General features: G+C 43.0%; 1 protein-coding gene across 1 annotated transcript in view; it reads right to left on the reverse strand.

The window, feature by feature from the left end:
* The window catches only part of LOC138812176 (protein FAM124A-like), a 48,811-nt gene that overhangs the window by 12,508 nt on the left and 14,513 nt on the right, over window positions 1–21,790 (reverse strand). The window contains exon 3 of the mRNA XM_070000149.1: window positions 6,615–7,351. Coding sequence (XP_069856250.1) covers window positions 6,615–7,351 — 737 coding nt within the window. The remainder of the gene's footprint in view (window positions 1–6,614; window positions 7,352–21,790) is intronic.

Here is a 21,790-nt window from a genome sequence, read left to right on the forward strand (position 1 = left end):
TTCTCTCCAGATTGTATAAATCTTTCACCCTATACATATCCTTCAGATTTGATGGTTTATTAGTGGGGTTTTGATAAACAGAACCAACTTCACATTATAAGTTTTAGAGGGCAGGTTGAATCCATTTTCTCCTATTGCTCCTCAATATCCTAAATGATTTTTTTTTTGCCAGTCCTGGGGCTTGAGCTCAGGGCCTGGGCATTGTCCCTGAGCTTCTTTTGCTCAAGGCTAGCACTCTACCACTTGAGCCACATGACCACTTCTGTTTATGTGGTATTGAGGAATCGAACCCAGGGCCTCATGCATGCTAGGCAAGCACTCTACTACTAAATCACATTCCCAACCTCCTAAATGATATTTCTTGGTTCTTGTTTATTATCTGCCTCTCCCTGCTAGAAGATAATTTCACTCGGGCAGGGACTTCTGCCTAGAAACACAGACTTTCTATAGTTAGCTGCATGAATAACTAGTTAGACACGATGTTAATTTCTCATGGTGTAAAAGATTACATGTATGTGTGATGCCAGCAATGACCATAATGATTGGTTACAGTAGCAGACACTGTGTTAGGATGTGGCTTTTTGCTAAGTATCAGTGTGATGGCCATGTGCATAGTAGCAGCCAGGGCCCCATGGGAGCAAGGACCAAGGAACACAGCGACACTGCAGGCAGTCTGTCTGTCTCAAGTAAGTGGCCTTATCTTTTAGAATGACAACACTCGAGCTTTTCACTCTTGCCACTTATTCACTACTTCCTGACATTTTTGCAACTTGCCGCATTGTTACCAGGAAGCTGCTGGTCTGTGTGGCTTATAATGAGTTTCATCACCTTCTGAGATTTGGTTGGTACACTGAACTGGCTTTAGGGTTGGAGAGACAGGTTCCTTGTCAGTAATGTAAACGATACCTTGAGGTCATTATGCTAAGTAGAAGGAGCCAGTCACAAAAATAGTAAATAGATCCTGTTTGTATGAGATACCTAGAGCTTGCGATATTAGAAAGACAGGAAACAGAATGCTTGTTTCCAAGGCTGGGGAAATGGGCAATAGCTAATTAGTAGAGTCTCTATGTCTCTGTCTCTGTCTCTGTCTGTGTTGGTCTTGGGGTTATAAGTTCAAACTATGGTATTAATTCAAGGTTGTGAGCAATCTGTCTAGCAAGGTCCTCTACCGCTCAAGCCACAGCTCCAGCCCTCTTTGCTCTAGTTACTTTAGAGATAGGGTTTTGCTTTTGCCTGAGGCTGACCTGGTCCGTGATCCTCCTGCACATGCTTTTGCCTGAGGCTGACCTGGTCCGTGATCCTCCTGCGCATGCTTTTGTGGCGCAGGTGGGATGGCAGGCATGAGTCCTTGTATTCAGGTGTTGGTTAAACAGGATCTTGTTGATATTTTGTGTGGGTTGGTCTTAAACTGTGATCCTCCTGATCTCACCTACTTGGAAAAGTAGCTAGGATTACCTACTGCATCAGTCTGGGTATAGCTTTCAGTCTTACAAGATGAGAAAGCTCTGGAAATAAATGGAGGTGATGGTCACATACAACATGAATTTATTTGATGACATTTGAATATTATATTTTTTATAGTTAAAAATGAAAAAAAAGATTCCTGGAGTCCACAGGAGTCTCTTATTAAATCCTCCGTGGTACCTGTCTGTCTCTCCTCCTCTAGTCCATGTTCTGGCATTCCAAGATCAATGTCCAGTCAATCACCTTGTGAATGAAGAAGTGAAGAGAACTAGCTGTGTGGTTGAGACTGTAGAGGATCCTGAGTGAGCACAGTCCTGGGATTCTGACTAGCAGTTCATTTCAAGTGGTAATAACTATATTTTGTTGTCAGGGATATTTTTCTTTTGAAATGTTATTTTTAAACTGTTACTTCTGTGGAAGTTCTTCTCTCCCACTGCCTTAGGAGGACACAAGGAGCAGCTGGTGACAACCTTCTAGGGGAGGAAAACTCTTCTATAAGCCTCAGCACCATTGTCAATACCTGGCATCTCCAAAGACACTGAGCAACCTGCTTCCCACAGTTCCAGCCTAAAACAGCAGCCTCAATCTCATTGTGGACTTGACTTTGGGTCTTCCCTACATTTCTGTCTCTCTTTCTTTTTCCTTTGCAGTACTGAGGTTTGATCTGAGGGCCTTGTGTTTGCTATGCATTTTTTCCACTTCAGCCAGCCCCACTTCTGTCTCTAAATGGATCCAAGTTTCCTCTTAAGAAGTCCTCTGCCCTTGGCATGTACTCCCATGGTAGCAAGGGGCTCTCTATCCAGGACTCTGTCCTTAGCAGATCCCTGAGCTGCTCCTGCTTGGCTGAGCTTCAGCACATGTATCTATCCTCCACAGGAGACAAGTGTTCTTCAGGTAGTTGGCTCAGAGTAAGAAGGCAAACTCATTGTCATTGGCTAGCTACTCAAAGCCTGCAAACAGTCTTTGGGGGATTCTTTGCAAAGCCTCAGGAGCTGCAGGCGAGGCCTGCATTGCTCTGCCCAGGTCCTCAGTGCAGTGGCTTTTCTTGGATTATACCTGACTGGTATGCCTGGCTTGCACTTGCAAGTTCCACATGAGAATGAACCTTGTGAGCTCCAGGTGTGGTGAGTGCATAGGTGTGGTTGACACCACTGCTGATGGGGAAGAAGGGCAACTTTTCTTCCAGGAACCAGAACCAGGGATACTTGTGAACTGAAAAACATGGATTTTGCCTCATATCACTGATGACTCTTCATTTTGCTGCTGCTAGGAAACACCAAGTGAACTCTGGGCCTATTTTGGGGAACAGGGATGTCTAATAGAACTTTCTGGAGGGATGGGAATTTCCTGCATCTTTTTTTTTTTTTTTTTTTGGGTCCGGTCGTGGGGACTGAACTCTGGGCCTGGGCACTGTCCCTCAGCTCTTCAGCTCAAAGCTAGAGCTCTACCACTTGAGCCACAGCGCCACTTCCGGCTTTCTTTCTTTTTTTTGCTTATGTGGTGCTGAGGAATCGAACCCAGGGCCTCATGCATGCAAGGCAAGCACTCTACCACTGAGCCACCTTCCCAGCCCAATTTCCTGCATCTTGACTATTCAATATGGCAGCTATCAGCTACCACAGTGTGCAATGATGGCTGACGATGTCTAGGATGACTAAGGAATAGCACTCTGTGTGTGTGTGTGTGTGTGTGTGTGTGTGTGTGTGTGTGTGTGTGTATTTGTGTGTCAGTCCTGGGGCTTGAACTCAGGGCCTGGGCTCTGTCCTGAGATCCTGAGCTTTATCATTCGAGCTTTATTATTCTATTAATTGGAGATAAGAGTCTCCTAGACTTTCCTGCCTGAGATGGCTTTGAACTACAATCCTTAGATCTCAGCTCCTGAATAAATAGGATTACATGTGTGAGCCACAGGCACCCAGCTTCAGGAATGACATTTAAAATTTAACTTATAATTTCAGTTTCAATGGCCATATGTGGCAAGTGGCTACCTTTGATCCACATATTCTAGAAACTACCTATCACTGAGATGGATTCTGGGTATCACTCTTGGCTGAAATCATTTTTCTAGTAATATTTGCTTTCTGCTCCAAACTGTCAGTATCTAATTGCTTCTATCACTCTTCTTGTAAAGTCTCCATCTTTGTCAGCCATCTTAAATTTCTTAAATATGAGATCTACTTATAAATACTAAAATGAGAGATGATAACAGCCGTTTTTCCAATCTTTTTTTGTTTTGACTGCATATTTCCCTGTTTCTATCTCATACCATACAGAGTAAGATGTGGGGGCTGGGAAGGTGGCTCAGTGGTAAAGCGCTTGCCTTGCATGCTTGAGGCCCTGGGTTCGATTCCTCAGCACTCATAAGCAAAAACACAAGCCGGAAGTGGTGCTGTGGCTCAAGTGGTAGAGCGCTAGCCTTGAGCTGAAGAGCTGAGGGGCAGCGCCCAGGCTCAGAGTTCAGGCCCACAACCAGACCCAAGATAAAAACCAAAACAGAGTAAGATGTGGGTTGGGGTGAGCGGAAGCTAGGGAAAGGAGGCTGGGGTGAAGGAAGAGGTCTCTGTTCTGTTTCTTTAGCTGAGTGCTCTTCCACATGTGTTCATATTGTGAAAATTCGTTGAGCTGTATGTTTATGACTCATGTACTTTTCTGTACATATACTATTTATAGTTTCCCCCACTAAGAGTAAACAAACACATATAAAGAAAACACACTGTGTTCCAAGCATGGCATCAGTTTAGTTTTGTGGGATGTGGGAAGCCTCATGAAACAGAGTCTGGGACTCCACAAAGCTGTAGTTCAACATCAATTATGCATCAATGCAAATCTCTAAGATGCATTTTTCGGAGAGTTCTCAGGCAACTCCTCACTACCCTTTACCCTTTTCCAGAGAGAGAGAGATAGCTTTCTTCCCACCTTATTAGATCTTAGCAAAGGACTTCTCCTAATTCTTCTGCTGGGATAAGTACCTTCCAGAAAAAAAAAATAAATCTGAGCCTTTCTCCTCCAGAGGAATTAAAAGGAGGAGGAGTAATTCTCTCATATATGGAATGTTAAGTCAGCGGGATGGGGTCCGGGTAAGAAAATAAAATGTATTTTAACAAGGCCATGACAAAACTCCCCAGCCAAGCTTTCCTTCAGTGTAGGAGCGCATCTTACAAGAACAAAGAACTTGCTTTAAGAATGTGAGCTGAAAGTGGATCTAGGATACATATAGTGTTAAAGAAAATGTGGCCACAAGGCAGTCTCTCCAGTGCCCTGCCCCCGTGATCTGAATATGTTCATTTTGCTGGAAGCTTAAATACAGATTTTTACTTTGACAAGGACCTGTGGTAGGTAGATGAGGTCTAACTCACAAAAGAACAGAAACTGCTCCCAGCAGAGAGGCAAAGATGTTTAAATGAACTTAATGAAGAATGAGGGACTATTTGTTACTTCTGTGCACACCTTTGCTTTAAACAAAGATCTGTATTCTTGAGTCCTAAAATGCAAATCATTTTTCTTATTCTTTCATGGATCCTTCAAACTAAAAGTCAGCACCTGTATAGACTTAATAACCATTTACATGTGGGTCTTTTGTTGAAATGCTCTTTCAGTGTTTTCTTTGATCAGAGCCCAGGACAAATCTTCACATTTTCTTCTTTCATTTGGGTTATTAGAAAGATTAAGAGAGGGAAAAAATTCCTCTCATTACTATAAAATAGAAGAAATCAGTTAAAAAATAATCATATATATTTGTTTTTTACTATAAACATAATCCCTTGCATTTCAATAACTTTTACTTGGTGCCACTCTGTTATATTTTGCGTAGAGAACTGGCACTCTTGAATGCAGAAGAAAGTTTTCCTGACATTTCAAAGGGGACTGTGAAGCAAACACAATCATTCAGTTCATTCAATAAAAAAGGGGCATTACTTAGCTTCTTCAAAAAGAAGTCTGAAAATTATCTAGTTCCTAGGAATAGGCATCTCTAGGTGACCCTGCTTACTTGAGCAACACAGCTTAGCTGTACCTAAGACCAATGTGTGACGTGTGCTAAATTCTCACTTCATCTCATGGCATGGGGATTATAATTCTCATGTTAAAGCTCACATGAACAAACACTGAAAATTCACCTCTTGATTCGATCTACTGCAAACATCAACTTTATAAAAAACGTCCCCTAACTGGCTAGTGTATATCTCTTGTTGGGTAGCCAAACATGAAAACTAGAATGCCAGAAGTTGAGGCTTTTTCAAATATAATATAAAGCCCTATCTACCTAGACCCAATGTGCTTGTCAATTCAAGAAGGTCTGGCGGGAAAGCAACTCTTTCCTAACAGGTTGTGAATGACAGAGCAGGGGGTTCTTTCAACTCCAGCCCCAATTTTGACTTGAGTGTAGTTAAATGCCTCTGATGAGTTTAGGATACACCATGAAAGGAGAAATGGGCCAGCAATGCTACAAGGTGTTAGCTAGGAAGGATGGGGCCAGTCCACTGTCATTAAAATGTGCTCATTCTCCCAGCTGAGGGAGTCCAGATACATCCTTTAGTCCTTCACATGTTCAGGAGGGAGTCACCTTGCAAGTGCTTACAGATTCTTATAACCTTCTCTTGTGGTAAGAGTGGACAGATAGGAGGCAGTGGACGTGCCAGAGGGAAGGGAACCAACAGATCATCTTTCTCTATGGAATGCCAATGTTGTTTATAACTTTCATATACATGGGCTTCCCTGAAGTTTGTTTGCAGGAGTGAACAGTGTGTGGGTAAAAAACTTTTGACTAAGGACTCTAACAGAGATGTCTCAGATTAGGGCAACTGATTCCCCTCTCCCCTCCCCGCCCTTCTAGAGCAATGTCCTAGCATTCAGAGAGAAAAGGGCTATTACTAGCAGTGTTTCCATTCTAGAAAGGAGATTTTGGCCCTATACTTTATCAGGCTGAGTGTACTTCTGATCAGACAACACGAAGTCAAGTGTACAGACAGGGAAGGGACAACCAGCCAATGAAAGAAGCCACTGCGGGATGCCTGCAGGCCATTTAGGATTTCCAGAACAGGTAAGAGGTCTCTAGTAGAACTGATTGGCTTTGCCCTTCAGACAGACATACAGGGAGACAGGCAGGCAGGCAGACAGACAGACAGGCACGCAGGCAGACATTTTCCTGATACCTGCAGAAGGATCTTGTTGCCATCATGGTCCTCGGTCTGCCAGCGCCCCTCACTGATGGGGCTGCAGGGGTTGGGCAAGAGTGGCACCAACTCACCAATGTCCTTCACCCGGAACTCTAGCAAAGAGGAGTCGGTGGGCACCGGGTTCTGGTCACAGGGCAGCCTTTTGAGGGAGAACTGAATATCCACATCCAGATTGGAGAAAATAGGGAAGATGCAGAAGTCCGCTCTCTTCTGGCTGGGGCTCCGGCGCAGGATGAGCTCATAGAGCCGGAGGCTGTCTGCATAGTTGTCGTGGCGACAGTAGATGGTGAAGCGCACAATCTCCTTGCCGTAGTGCACAGGCCTGATGGCCCACAGTGGGGTTCCGGGGGCCAGTGTGAAGTAATCCTGGCTACAGGGCAGATAGGGCAGGAACCGGCCATGCACCTGCTCTGTGTGATGGTGGCGCCAGGGTGGCCGCTGCAGCATACGGTACAACTGCAGGATCTGCTCCTCACCATATTCCTCCTGCAAGAACAGCACCACGGCCAGTGAGGGCTGTGAATCCTTGGGGGGCTTCCGCCGCCTATGCCGGCCAGCCCGCCGTTCTGACACCCGGAACAGAGGGAGGTCTGGGTGGATCCAGGCCAACACCTTGTCGATGGCCTCCTGCAGCGGCTGGGACTCCCCTGGGTCTGAGATGATGTGGATGCTCACTAGGAAAGGGTCTTGCGCCTCTTCCACGGAAAGCTCACCTGGGGGCACACAAGAACGGAGGAATGGATCATTATTCTGGATGGATGGATGGATGAGTGGATGGGTGGATGATGGATGGATGGGTGGATAGAATGATTATTCTACTTAGTAGAACAGTGGAGGCATGTAGTATAGTATCTTGGCAGGAAAAGAAGCCAAATTCTAACGGAAGTGAACTCATGATCTGTGATTTTTTTTTTCTGCTTCCCAAATACACTTGCAAAAACTTCTAGAGCAATGTCCTAGCATCCAGAGAGAAAAGAGCTATTGCTAGCAGTGTTTCCATTCTAGAAAGGAGATTTTGGCCCTATACTTTATCAGGCTGAGTGTACTTCTGATCAGACAACACGAAGTCAAGTGTACAGACAGGGAAGGGACAACCAGCCAATGAAAGAAGCCACTGCGGGTGCCTGCAGGCCATTTTCAGAAATCACTGTACTGCCTTACCCTTCAAACCTCCCCTATATTGCTGTATCTTTTCTGGTCCTTTCATTTCACTGGCTTATTTAGTTCATCCACTTAACAGATTCTTAGGGTTCTTCCTATGTGTTCTCCACTGGGCAAGGCATGTGTATACAGTGGAAGACAAGGGAGACATGTGTTGGCCTTCTGAAATTCACGCTAATTGACAAGTGAGTGGTCCTGCCCAGGGCTCTTGCATAGTGTGAGGTCCTTGGCTTTGCTGCTAGCAACACAGGGAAGAATACTTCAGGAACAAATGCAGAATTCTTACTGGGGTGTGATTAGGGGGTGAGAAAAATCTGATGAGGCTCTACCTATACTGCCTAGATAAATCTGCCTTTGGTGCCTCTTGTTAGTCCCCATCTACCCACAATCATGCATCCTAATGGCCTGGTTACCTCCCAGAACCCTCTGGTAGGACATCCAGAAACTTCTAATGCCAAGTATGAAGCTGACTTTCTCATGAGGTGACACAGATTACCAGTGTCTATAATCCTAACTAATCAGCAGGCTGAGATCTAAGAATATCAGTTTTGAGCCAACCTGGAAAGACAAGTCTGAGAGACTCTTATCTCTTAATTATCCAGCAAAAAGCTAGACCAGAGACATGGCTCAAGAGCAGGTAGAATGATTTCATCTTTCACCACTCTCTTTTTCTCCCTCTGGTTAAACACATATTCCTGCAGTCACATGAGCATCATGCAATTTTGACTGACTTTATTGGACCAAATGAACTCTTTTCCCTAGGCACCGCTAACAAGGCTGCATGAAGGAGACACCATATGACCTTGTCCCTGAAGGTAAATGGTAACTGACTTAGAATAGCCTCAAAGGGGGAAGGTCACTGTAGGAAGCAGCAGACTGTTGATAAAGCATAGTACTGTGCAAAAAGAAGTCCATTTAAGCCAGGCACCAGTGTCTCACATCTGTAATCCTAGCTACTCAGGAGGTTGAGATCTGAGGATTGGGGTTGGAAGCCAGCCCAGGCAGGGAAGTTCATGAAATTCTTATCTCCAATTAATCACCAAAAAAGCAGGAAGTGGTGCTATGGCTCAAGTGGTAGAGTGCTAGCCTTGAGCAAAAGAGCTCAGAGACAGCACCTATGCTCTGAGTTCAAGCCCTGGGGAAGGAGATGGGAGCAGGGGACAGAGGAAGTCCATTTAGAGGTAGTGGTGAGTAGCCCTGAAGCACAGAAATGGATGAGACTGGGAAACAGGACCAAAGCCCAGTTCTTCAGCTCAACTGTGTAGGTTGATAGGATCAGGGGATGCAAGAGGCTGACTGTAAGCAATGTAATGATCTAAAGGATTAGTGAAGAGTCTAGACAAGGTATGACAAGGCCCTGACACCATTTCCTCTACCGACTCTAGCATCAGTACCTACCTCTGTCCCTGCTCTCTGTATGTAATTTTGTGACTTTTCTCCCTAAAATGAGGTGTATCCCCCTATCCTTTGACCTGGATTAGACTACACACTTAGGTTTGGCCAGTAGAATGTGAGCAGTGACATGTGACAAGTGATAAAGTACCAGAGGAGCAAGCAAGCTGAGCAAATGTGAGAGTCTGAATTCAAGTCCCAACACTAACAAGGAAACAAATAAGATCCAGGCTCTACAGGTTCCACCCAGAGCATGCACACACAACCAGGCACCCTGAGGGGCAATGCCAGCCAGCCAGCATCCTTCTCAGGCTTGTATCTGGATGAGCCTATTTAATCCTTGTAAAACTCTGGAAGAGTTTTGTCTTTACTTAACAAAACAGAGCATCAGGCACAGACAGGCCAAGTTACCTGTCAAGGGCACACAGATCGAGAGGCTGAGCACTCCTTCCAGCATCAGCGGCCCCACCGCCCAACTCTCTGCTGCATCCATTTCTCAGCAGAAGGATCAGCTGCCACTCTCCTCCATGTTTGGCCACGTTCCTACCACTATGTCCATTTATCTCTACAGCTCCCTTCCTTCTGTCTGCTGGCTGTCTTGCCTGTTCACACTAGTGAACAGTTCTATGATTTGACACCCTTTTACATTCCTTTTCTATGGCCCTGAGTGTCCCAGGAAGAATCTGCCAGAGACCACTCCTGTTGGCATATGCCCAAGTTTTTCCATCTCAGTCCTTGCCTAGAGGGCAACTCAGACAGGCTGAGGTCACAGGTGGGTGCAATGGGGAAAGAAAAGCAGTGACCCTTAGAAAACTGGTGGCTGGACAGGGAGAGCCCTGCCTGGGCGTGAAGTGGGGGACATAGCATCCAACTCTCCCGAACAGAGTTGTCAGGACACTCAGCCTTGTGTCACCTAGAGCGATCACACAAAAGTTTCCCAGAGAGCAGAACAAAAGCCTATTGAAGAGTGTATGGATGAATGAGTATCAACAACTCTGCCAGAGCAGGCTGCGCAACCTGGAAGCAGGGGCTGGGCTGAAAGGCATCCCACCAGACGTCAGCATGCTTGGTAGTTTGGGATGTAGCCAGGAGCGAACAGGCAAGGAAGGAAAAGCCTAGCTCTCAGGATGCCCTTTTCACTGCATGAATTGAGGGAGCTGAAAGTGGTTAAAATCCTGCCCAGGCAGAGCTAAAGAGAATGGACAGTATGCTTCAGCCATTGTTAGCCTGTGATGTGGCATGAAACACACAGACTCCAAGAACCATAGATCTCAGCTCCAAACTGTCATCAGCTGCTAGGGTTACATGCACCCCAGGGAATCTGCCTCTGGTGCCGCACAGGAAAGCAAGCATTTGAGGGGAAGGAGAGAAAATGTGAATAATTAATTGTCACAAAAAGCCTGTAGGCCTCCCTGGAGATGATGTGTCCATAGGGTGTGCTCTGCCTTTATCATATCTATTACCCGTCTTCTCCAAGGGCCTCAGCAAGCACCTGTTCAGCTAGGATGAAACCTAGGCCAAACATAACCCAGGCCGTAGGCGAGACCTATCCTGGGCTGCTTACAGGGTGGGAGCTGGTCACATGGCTTGTGCATCCCAAGAAAAGAAGGAAGATTTTTTTTCTCATGTGTTTATGGATTAGAGTCTCCTTTAATGACACAAAACAGCACAGAGTTTTAGAAAAGCGGGGTACATTCAGACCTTCTATAGAAAAGAAAGTGCACAATTATTTGCTTATTATCTATTACATAGATGTATAAACATTTGATACATCTATCTCATTTAATTGTTGACAGAATGCTATGATACAGGTATACTCTCCACTTCGCAGCTGAAGTGTCAGCTGACTTGCTCAAAGCCATTTGCCTAGCAAAGGACAAGAACTCTCTGGGCCCAAATCTGTCTGAATCCCAAGTCTCCCTACCAGTGTGTGATGTCACACCCCCACCCCCTAAGCCTACTGTTCTTACAGTCAGCTTGTTGGTTTATTTTGCCCCAAACCTTAGCTTGCTTGGTTGGGGCTCTGAACCTATGGCTCAGTTCCTGCAACCTACTTGGATGGGAGACCCTGCTGAGAATGGACTATTTTTCAAAGAATATATATTGTCAGGAGTACTATGGACAAGTGGTCAGGGGACCCAAATCCTCTGCTTGTTGATAAGATTGACAGATGCCAAACAGCCTTTTAGGAATCTGAATGTTGCCAGCACAAGAGACCAATCTCTGCAGCCCAGAGCTCCATGCCATCCCTGCCTGGACTGTTTCTCACCATGATGTTCCTGTCAGACTCATGTGTCTTCAAAGCATCTACTTCTTGGTTGTGAGCATAACCAGCTAAAGGCCAAACAGACTGACTGGACTAGTTTCATGATATAGCAAGCTCAAATTCCCCTTTCTAGAACTTTTATTATTATTATTATTATTATTATTATTATTATTATTATTATTATTGTGTTGTTGTTGTTAAGTAGTTGTACAATTCCATAAGTCAGGTTATGAGTACAATGCTTCTTAGACGATGTCACCTCTTCTTTTGTCCTCTTTTATTTTCTTCTTCCTGACGCTACCCTCAAGTTATATAGTTCTGTGTTTATATAATGTCCATTGAATATAATAACATTTTCTCACCCTTTCTCCCTCCATTCTTGTACCCCCTCTGTCCTCCCCCTGCAAAAGAAACATGTTTTCACTTCCTGATATTTGGTTGGATAGATAGTACTTTAGTTGTTTAGGGGAATTACACCTTAGGATTCCTCCCCTAAGTGTACCCCCTCCCCTTTAGCCAACTTGTTTTTTGTGTAAATGCATGAATCCCTGAATATGTTATCATGCATCGTTGTTTTTAGATTTAGCTTCCGCATAGATGAGAGAAAACAGGTGCTATTTGTTTCCCTGAGCAAGCAACCTGATTTGTTCTAGAATTTTTGAGCAACAACTCATATCACTTCTTTTATGTGACACTTTGCAATTCAGTTGTGATGATTTATATGATCAAGGAGTGTTTATTGATAACATGTGCAAACTCTCCTATACAAAGCTGAATGGACAGTCTCTGCCTTCATACGGTTTATACTCAGGTAGGGTAGACAATATATAAAGTTATGAGATGAACTTGGGAAGTGAAAGATATTTGGGAAAACATGTGTTCAGTGTAGGCATAAGAGGTTTCCAAGGCAGCAGCCAGAAAGACTTACCATGGGCAAATCACCATGCTCCCTTCCAGTGCCCCACCTCAGTCTCCCAGTAGCCCCCAGGAAGCTAACAACTCAGAACAAGGGCACCTGTTGCTCCTCAGAGCTGTTTGGTTTAGGGGCCTGGCTTGAGGCCCGGTCACCTCATAGGCCTGAGGTGAATAAACTCTATTTGCATGTCCAAAGCCTCATTCAGTGGTACTGAATAGCTTGGCACTCTGACTTGGATACTGGTCTGCCAACTAGACCCACAGAGATAGGCTGGCAGAAAACGTAAGTGGGGTGTGTGTAGGGGGGTTTTAGACACATAACCAAGACTTGCCCAGGGCAAAAGCTAACCCTGGGAATCAAGATCAGGTGAGCAGACAGGAGAGAAGAGGCTCAGGCCAGGAAAAAACAGAACACAAACTCTGCAGGGAGGGCCATTAAGCAGTGGGGTCTTCTCAGAATGCCAGAAATAAATGCCCCGGCAAGCTTCCCGCTCCTTCCTTCCTGGGAGAGTTTCTTCATCCAGAATGTGATGACTAACCCACCTTCCTTGCATTTTTTCACTATTTTACTTAACTTTTTAAATTTTATTGTTGAGATGCTGTACAAAGGGCTACAGTTACTTTCGTAAGGTAGTGAGTACATTTTTTGTGGAACTTGGTACCCTCTCCCTCATTTTTTTCCCACTTTCCTTCCCCTGCAGCCCCCACCCAGTTGTAAAGATAATTTTCAACATATTGTTTTGTTATTTTAAAACCAGTTATTTGAACCTCTGAACTAATGAGAAAATTGTAGGCACTCTCCTTACCATTAAAAAAAACCCTTCATGGGGCTGGGAAGTTGGCTCAGTGGTAGAGCACTTGCCTTGCATGCCTGAGGCCCTGGGTTTGATTCCTCAGCACCACATAAGCAAAAAGAAAAAAGCTGGAAGTGGTGCTGTGGCTCAAGTGGTAGAGCGCTAGCCTTGAGCTGAAGAGCTGAGGGACAGTGCCCAGGCCCAGAGTTCAGGCCCCACGACCAGATTTCCCCCCCCCCCCAAAAAAAAACCCTTCATTTATCTTAGCTTTGTTTGTAACTTCATAATCTCCACCAGGTCCTTCATATCTCTCTCTGTACATATATATATATATATGTGATATATCTATATCTATATATATCATATATATATACTGTAGGCTGTATTCACAATACAGATAAAAGAGTTTGCCTCCCCAGCCAGAATGCACAGAACTTTGCTATAATGGAAGATTTGACATTGGCTGAAATAGTTAAGCTGCAGCTCTCTTTTCATTGACAGAGGAGAACAATAAAGAATCATTCTGATCCCTAAGCCCTTTCAAGCTTTTGTGAGAAAGATGCTTTTGTTATCACTGCAATTACTTTTATACTCTCAATTTTTTATCTCCTATTGCAGAAACAGTATCAGGAGCCTGATATTTGCCCCCATTTCTGAGCTCATTACCAAACCAGGTCATTGTTAAGAAAGAAATAATATAGAAAGTAAGGCAGATATTTTAGATATAATGTATTTTTTTCTGCTTAGAAATAGGTCATTCATTTCACTTTAAATGTATTTCTCAGCTTCATGCAGATTCATCATCCTGAAACTTGCCCTGTGGTGGGAAGAAAGAAGAAAGGAAACAAGCCAGACACCAACCTGAAAGCTGTGACAAGACACTTGAAATTCTGACACAGCTCGACACCTATCCTGAGATAGAACCAGGAGATTGGTAAGCTGTCTGAAGAGGTCTAAGTGTAGCTAAATATGTGTAAATATACTTAGCATAGTTGTGTAAGTCTAAGAACTACAACAATTGTGGAAGCTTATGAGCAGATAACACAGGTGAGAGGCACATTAGCATGTATGCTTAATGATATTTTCTGAGATGCCTTTTGTATAAAAATTCCAGAGCTGAGCTAAGTGTAGTGGTATGGACTTGTAATCCCAACTATTCAGGAGGCAAAAACAGATCTCCAGGGCCATTCTTGCTATTCTTGAAATAGCAAGATGCTATCTCAAAAACAAAATAAAACTAAAGAGCTAGGAGTTTAGTTCAAGTGGTATGATGCTTGCCTCGTAACCTCAAGGCCCTGACTTCATTCCTCAATAACCAAAACCCAATCAATCAATCAGTTTATCCATCCAGTGTTTGAAAAGACTAACTTCACACCAAATCCTTCTTTCTGCTTAGTGCTTTCTAAACCACATTATGCGCTTATTGTAATTTTCATTGGTAGCAAAGGCATCCTCAGTAAGTTAAGATCTCAATAAAACCTTGTGGATTTGGAGACACCATGGTAGAGATTAGAAACAACAGGCCTAAAATTAATATTCCTCTTGTTTAAGAGAAAAAAGATAAAACTACCCCAAGCAAAAAAAAAAAAAAAAGACAACAGAGGAAGATGTTAGCTAAAACCAATCCCATGGACTCATTAATTGGAGACCTTCAGGCTGAAGTCTGACACTAGAGCTAGGACGAGGACTCTCACTGTTACAGCAGTGAAGATTTTAAAAGATAAATTATTTTGGCAGGATGTTCAGGAATATGATGAAGAGTGATGAGCTATTATATATTTTCTGAGAAGATACACTAAGTATATGCTAATAAAATGCATCCAGACCACAGCAGGGGAATCAGTGAGATAAAATCCTGCACTGGCATTGGCCACAGCTGCACTAGAGATGTGGGAAATGGAGCTTTGGGATTTTTTTTTTTTTTGCCTAAAATTCAATGTTCCACTGAATATTCTATTCAAACACTTTGTCTAGTTGAATAATGACGTGGACACATTCCCTGACCTTGTTTCCAAGTATCCTTAGAAAATATGTGCTTTGAGTCTATTTGCAGAGAAAGCTCTTGCTGCAAGCTCAAATTAGAGACAGGTATTTTGTCCAAGGCCTCTTAGATGATATGGAGCCATAAATAACATCTCCTAACTCGCATTTCAGTGCTCTGACCTTTATACTTGGGGGCTCATCGCCCTAAAGTACCCAGTCTTGCTAGTGTCCCTGAAGAGTAAAGAAGATATACAGTTGTCTTGTCCTTTGGGAACTTCACATCTATTGAGAAAGGGAGATGTTCACACCATAGCAGATAAGAAAAACACCAAAGGGAAGTGATAAGTTCCAAATGACATGTAGGCTGGAATGCAGAGCCATTCACTAGGTTTCTTTCCCATACTTTTCCTACTGCCTTGTGTTTCTCATCCACCTACAGAGTCCCAGTTGTTCATTGCTTCAGTGACAACAGTCCAGTAATTACATTTGTGCTTTATTGTAGAAATGGGTACTTGTGGAGGCATAAGCCAATGGCATTCCCCAAAGCATGACGGCTCACTAGGAAAGCTCTGGCTTCTCCCTCTAGGTAATATCTGTGACCCTCAATACCCTCAAGCTTCAGGCAATAACCAATTAATTATAAAATCACAGAAAAAGCTCATTTCTCTCACCCAGTAAGAAAGACTTCTTACAACTATTCTTGTCATAAAAAAAGAAAACTAGTCTTCCGAACACAGGTTGAGCAGCTCAATCTCACTACCTTTACAAGCCAATAATAATGTCAGATGATGTTAGGATGAGATAAAAATAAAAGAGGGAGTGAGAACAGATGGAACATTCCATCTTTTCCATAACTGGTGTGTTGTACATAGCAGTGATTTAATACATGTTTAGGAAGAAGAAAGGGTAGGTCAATTCTGAATTTTGGGCAGCCCTGAGAGATGACAACCTGGCTTTTTGTACAACACTCTCCCCAATACTTCCAATCCATTATCCTATCAGACAATAAAGCCTGCTGTATGGATACTGAATAGATAGGAACTTGCCTATTGGGGTGAAAAATACTTTCCATAAAGCCTGTGTATAGCACTGAAAGCTTTGTTATGGCCATTACTGCTGCCTTAGATTGGAAGGGAGAGAAGTCAATACCACTGTTCACAACAGGAACAATTTTGTTCATTGTAGATATATACATACACACATATATCCTATATATTCCTTATATATGCCTTTAAAAATGGATAAAAGGATATGTATAAATCCTTTTCTTTACATGAGATTGTAGTTTTATGAGACCCTTGTATGTTTATCCACTTTGGTGAAAGAGTGACATGGGGGCTGGGAAGATGGCTCAGTGGTAGAGCCCTTGCCTTGCATGCCTGAGGCCCTGGGTTCGATTCCTCAGCACCACATAAGCAAAATGAAAATAGCTGGAAGTGGCGCTGTGGCTCAAGTGGTAGAGCTCTAGCCTTGAGCTGAAGAGCTGAGGGACAGCGCCCAGGACCAGAGTTCAGGCCCCACGACCTGACCCAAAAAAAAAAAAAAAAAAGAAGAGTGACATGGAACCTTCTATAGCATGGCCACTGGGATCAGTAGCTTCACAAGACTTTTTTTGGCCCAGCAATCTCACTGGAAGGTATTCATTCTAATAAGGTAAGATGTACACAACGACTTACAGCCAGGATGTTCTTGGTAATAGTGTTTATAATACTGAAAGCTTGAATTAAAAACTATAGGACCTACTTCAAGGCACTGAAAAAAAAAGTATGGTGTAGAAATACAAAATGTAGATACTCAAATTGCTGTAGAAGTATGTCTCTTGATTCATAAAAAAAGGTGTTTATAATATAGTTAATGAGAAACTTAACTCTAAAATGTATGTGATGCCGTTTTTGGGACTAGTAAATATATCTATAGAAATATAGATATTCAGGAGAAAATCTACACAGGGAGACACATAAGCATAAATAATAGTTCTTTCTGGCTGGAAGGATTCTAGGTTTTTACTGTATCTGTTTGAAAATTCGTAGTTGCTGACTATAATGACCATGTATTATTTGTGTAATAAAGTACTGTAAAGTTGAGGAAAACACCAGGGAAATGAAGAGTAGCAAATGGTGCTGGCGGATTCTCACTTCTGTTGCCTCTCTTAGGTAGACCCTGGTAGACCAGATGTTTCTGAGGTGGTACTTCACCTTCTCAGGGAAAATATAGTTAAGAAAATCTGATTCTATCTTTCCTACATATCCTGGGTAGAAATGAATACCCTCTGTATATTCAATTGAAACTAATCTTTGAACCAGAATGACTATAGCATATTTTTTTTTGTTTGGAAATGGATGTCAGTGTAGCAAACATCACGGGAACGGTCAGTGTGGCATATTGTCCTCATCCTCTGATTTCTTGATGTGTATCTTTGGTTATTGTTTGTTCTTTCTATCAACTGTCAAACAGTAATATTATCTAGCCTTTCAGGCTCCCATGAAGAGAATACATAGATACCATACCATCAAATAACAGGTTAAGTGCACCAATACTTTCAGCTCAGTTGCTTTGTTCATCTCAGAGGTTTCATTTGCGACCCCCTTGACCCTACAAATAATGCTGTCCCCTGCTTGTCAAAAAAACCTAAGACATATTTCATGTTTAAAGTAATAGGGTGGGCCAGGCACTGGTGGCTCACACCTATAAACCTAGCAACTTAGGAGGCTGAGATCTGAGGACCACAGTTCAAACTAGCCCTCACAAGAAAGTTCATGAGACACTTACTCCAATGAACCTCTGGAAAACTAGAAGTGAAGCTGTGGCTCAGAGTAGTAGAGTGTCAGGTCCTTGAGCAAAAGAGCTCAGGGACAGCACTCAGATCCTGAGTTTAAGCCCAATGACCCCAAAATAAAATAAAATACAAAAGCCAGAATGGATGCTGACATGTTTGCCCAGCACCCAGCCACTCAGGAAGAGCCCTGCCCAAGGCTGCAAAGCCCTTCCAGCGTTGTATCAGCTCCCCTCCACCCTCCTCTGAGAACATTTCTGCCTATAAACATTAATATAGTGCAAGAACGTGGGGTGACATGTCATAAAAATGGAAACAGTTCTTATTTAGGCATCATCTGCTGGAAGATGGCAGGAGGACTGTAGAATGGTAGAGTAGAATTTGATTTTGGTACCTGGTATTGTATATTCATTTATTAGAATTAGGGAAGTGAAGGGGAACAATAGAATGGTGAGACAAAGGACAAGGGGGAACCAATGCAACAGCGATATACACAAGATAATATGTTGGAAATGATCTGTACAACTTGGGGGTGAGGAGAAGGGGGGAGGGAAAGTAGGAGAAAAATGAGGGAAGGGGTAACTAATTACTTATGTAACTGTAACCTCTCTGTACATCACCTTGACAATAAAAACAAAACATACAACATTATGAGTTTACTCTATTTAGAAATAAATATATCATCTCCACAATGCTTTGATTTGTCTTATATCAGCTGTGGGTTATGACAGTATATCAGACAGCATCATTAGGAATGTTATTAAGCCCTTTGGAAACTGAGGACATTGGAAATTAATTAAATCAGTGTGTGCCTGAAAGAAGATATTCAGGTTTCACCATCAACTTTATCTAAATGGCTGTGTCTTATTTAGAAAACATTGATAACTTTTTTTCTGATGCTTTTACTGCAGTAGGGATGAGTAGCAAGGGGTCTGAACAGGTGACATTTGAGTCCTTCTGCAAGCTTGTGCCATGGCCACTCTAAGCTAATCATAGAATGCAGCAAATTTAATGGCTAAAACTGTTCTCCACAAGGATTAGTGACTAGGTTCGAGTTTTGCCTAGATCCCAGTCTAAAAGAATATTTGCTCTGAGAATCATGGTGTAGAATGTTGTATACATAAGAAGAAAATAAAGTCTGTAATACTTGGAGATAGACTGAATCTACTATAATGGCCTTCTACCACATCTTCCAAAATAGTAATCTTCCTTTTTGGGGAAACATGATTGAAAATAAAAGCTCTAAAAGGATCAAAATCTGACAATATGTTAGCCTCTTCCCTAATAAAAAACAGAAAGAAATAATAAATACTTCATTATAACAAGTCTGTGTGTACAGCACTTAGATGATGTGGAGACACAGAACACATGTGTTGAAATATTCTCCACTACAGAATGTACTCATGTCTTCTTGGCGTTCTGCTTTCCAATTGCCCTCACTTGCTCAGAATTAAATCACAGTGAACTCATCTTTTTCTTCAATGTGCTGAGGGGTTACACAAATGTGGCCAATTCTAAAAACAAAACATGATGCTTTGGTGTCCTGCAATTGCAACGAAGAGTTGAAACCACTGAGAAACTAAAGAAAGAGAATAGAATTTAGGTTGAAAGACTGAAGAAAAGACATCCTTAGGAAGGGATGAAGTGTCTTTCTAGGCATAGCAACAGAGCTTGGAAAGCCCTAGGGTGGCATTAGACCTGAGACACAGCCTTATAATCAGTTAGGATACCTAGGTTTTCTTGGCCCTTTGCTTCCAATGAGAATGTGTGCATAGGTCCAGACATTTTCTCAGACACATAAGCCTACTGAGGGTTGACCTCAGGGAAAGTCACAGACATAGTCACACAAAATCTGAGGAACAGAACTCCATTAGACCTATGGTCTGTGGAAACACTGTGAATAGCAAAGCTACCTGAGTCTTTAGAAGGACAAACAAAGCAAGAAGTTGGGGGGGGGGGGAGAAACTGAGGAAAACACAAAGGCAAAAAAGAATCTGAAGCCCAGGTAGGCTGAAGAACAAATGCAGAGACATTTTTTTAGACTCTGTGCCAAATGTTCTATTCAGAATGAGATGGGCAAGGGCCATTCCTCCCTAATGTCTGCAGATACAGAACAAGGTGTCAGGGCACTGCCCAGAGTTGGGAGATACCCTGTGGGTCACTTCTACCATCTCTGGTCACTTGTGCTTGGAGAAGCAAGAAGGGAAGGGACACAAAACTGCCAGACATCCTGCTGCAAAATGTCAAGAAAGAGTTTATCACAATCCTGAGTTTCGAGGTGGAACAGTTTTAGGATGGAAATTAGAAGGGTCATGTGAACTGCCGTGGTGGAGAGAACTCTTTTGGCGACTCCCTACTGGCATTATTCTGGGGCTAAATATCTTTAAGATGTGTCACACATTCCTAAAAATAGAACTGTTATGCTTCCAACGTCTTCTAAAAAGTAACTCCAAGTGTGATTATAATCTTTATTTAAATAGAAATACTCAATCACACAGGCTGGGAATTTCATTAGTATTACGTGGCACACTTGATTCCCCCCCCCCTCCTCTGGCATAATTATTGTTTTTCTCTTTTCACTGTTTATAAAATTGTCCCTTTCTCTTGAAATCACTTAAGATAGGAAACTATGCATACTGGCGTGATGATCTTCTCACTAGATTTCTGGAAAGACAACTTGAAAATTTGAGAGTATGAATGAAATTCGTTTTCCCTAGGAAACATCAGTGACTTCTTGAGTGATATCCGAAGGGCTACAATGTGCTGAGCCCTTTAGAAAGTGTAAAGGCAAATCTTGCCTTCCCTGGCCATTTCCAAAAGACAGTGAGCCAGGTGCAATGGGAAAAATCCACCCATGCCAAACCAAACTATCCATCAAAGATGTCCCTCAGCTACCAACACCACTGGAGTTGGATAAAGACACAGAACAGTCCGTGGAAATACAACTCCAAGATATTTGAGGTCAAAACCCAAAGGTTACCACCCGACCATCTTCACATTCTCCCCAGCACCAGGGAGGTGTTTCTTTGAGTGGAGGGGTATAAAAGCAGACATTTCCTCTCATTCCAGCCTCTCACCAGCTCCACCTGTCATGTAGCTCCCAGTGTAGAAACTCAAGTGGATTCTGAACAGTTCTTGCTTAGGGATTAACACTAGAGCCACAAAGAGGACACCCAGTTCTCTAGCCTTTCATTCTGGTCTAAGAGGAACAAAGAGAAAGGCACAGGATCCTCCTTCCTCCCGTCTTCATTTTCCTTTTAGAAGAACTTCTAAAACATTCACATCAAAGGTTGTTAAAGGCTAGCCTGTTGAAGTGCCTCATCCTTAGGGGAGAAAACTGAGGCTCATGGAGAGTGTTATGGCTGTCTCTTGAGGAACAAACTACAGGGTTCATATGTGAGAGATCTGTGGGGTGTGGACCCCCACAGCTGAGGCCCTCCACCATGCTGGCTCCACAGAGGATACTACCCAGTCCATGAGACAAGGAAAGCAATTTGGCCACTAAACCCATCAGAACAAATAACTCTCCTACCTCCTTCTCTCTACTCAGCTTCTTGGTACCACTTGCTAATTTGTGGGGAATGCAATTTTAATAAACAAGTTGGAGTATACTTTTACTTGTCACAGTGTGATCAAAACTATGTTTCAAATGCTTCAAACTGGGCACTGGTGACTCACACCTGTAATCCTAGCTATTCAGGAGGCTAAGATCTGTGGATCGAAGCCAGCATGGGCAGAAAAGTCTTGAGACTTTTGCCTCTAATTAACCAGAAAAAACCTAAAGTAGAGGAGTGGTAGAGTGTCAGCTTTGAGCAAAAAGCCAAGACAGAGTGTGAGGCCCTGAGTTCAAGCCTTAGTAACAGCACAA

Source organism: Dipodomys merriami, unplaced genomic scaffold, assembly GCF_024711535.1.
Source record: "Dipodomys merriami isolate MVZ:Mamm:240054 unplaced genomic scaffold, mDipMer1.0.p SCAF_56, whole genome shotgun sequence".
In the NCBI taxonomy this organism is placed as follows: domain Eukaryota; kingdom Metazoa; phylum Chordata; class Mammalia; order Rodentia; family Heteromyidae; genus Dipodomys; species Dipodomys merriami.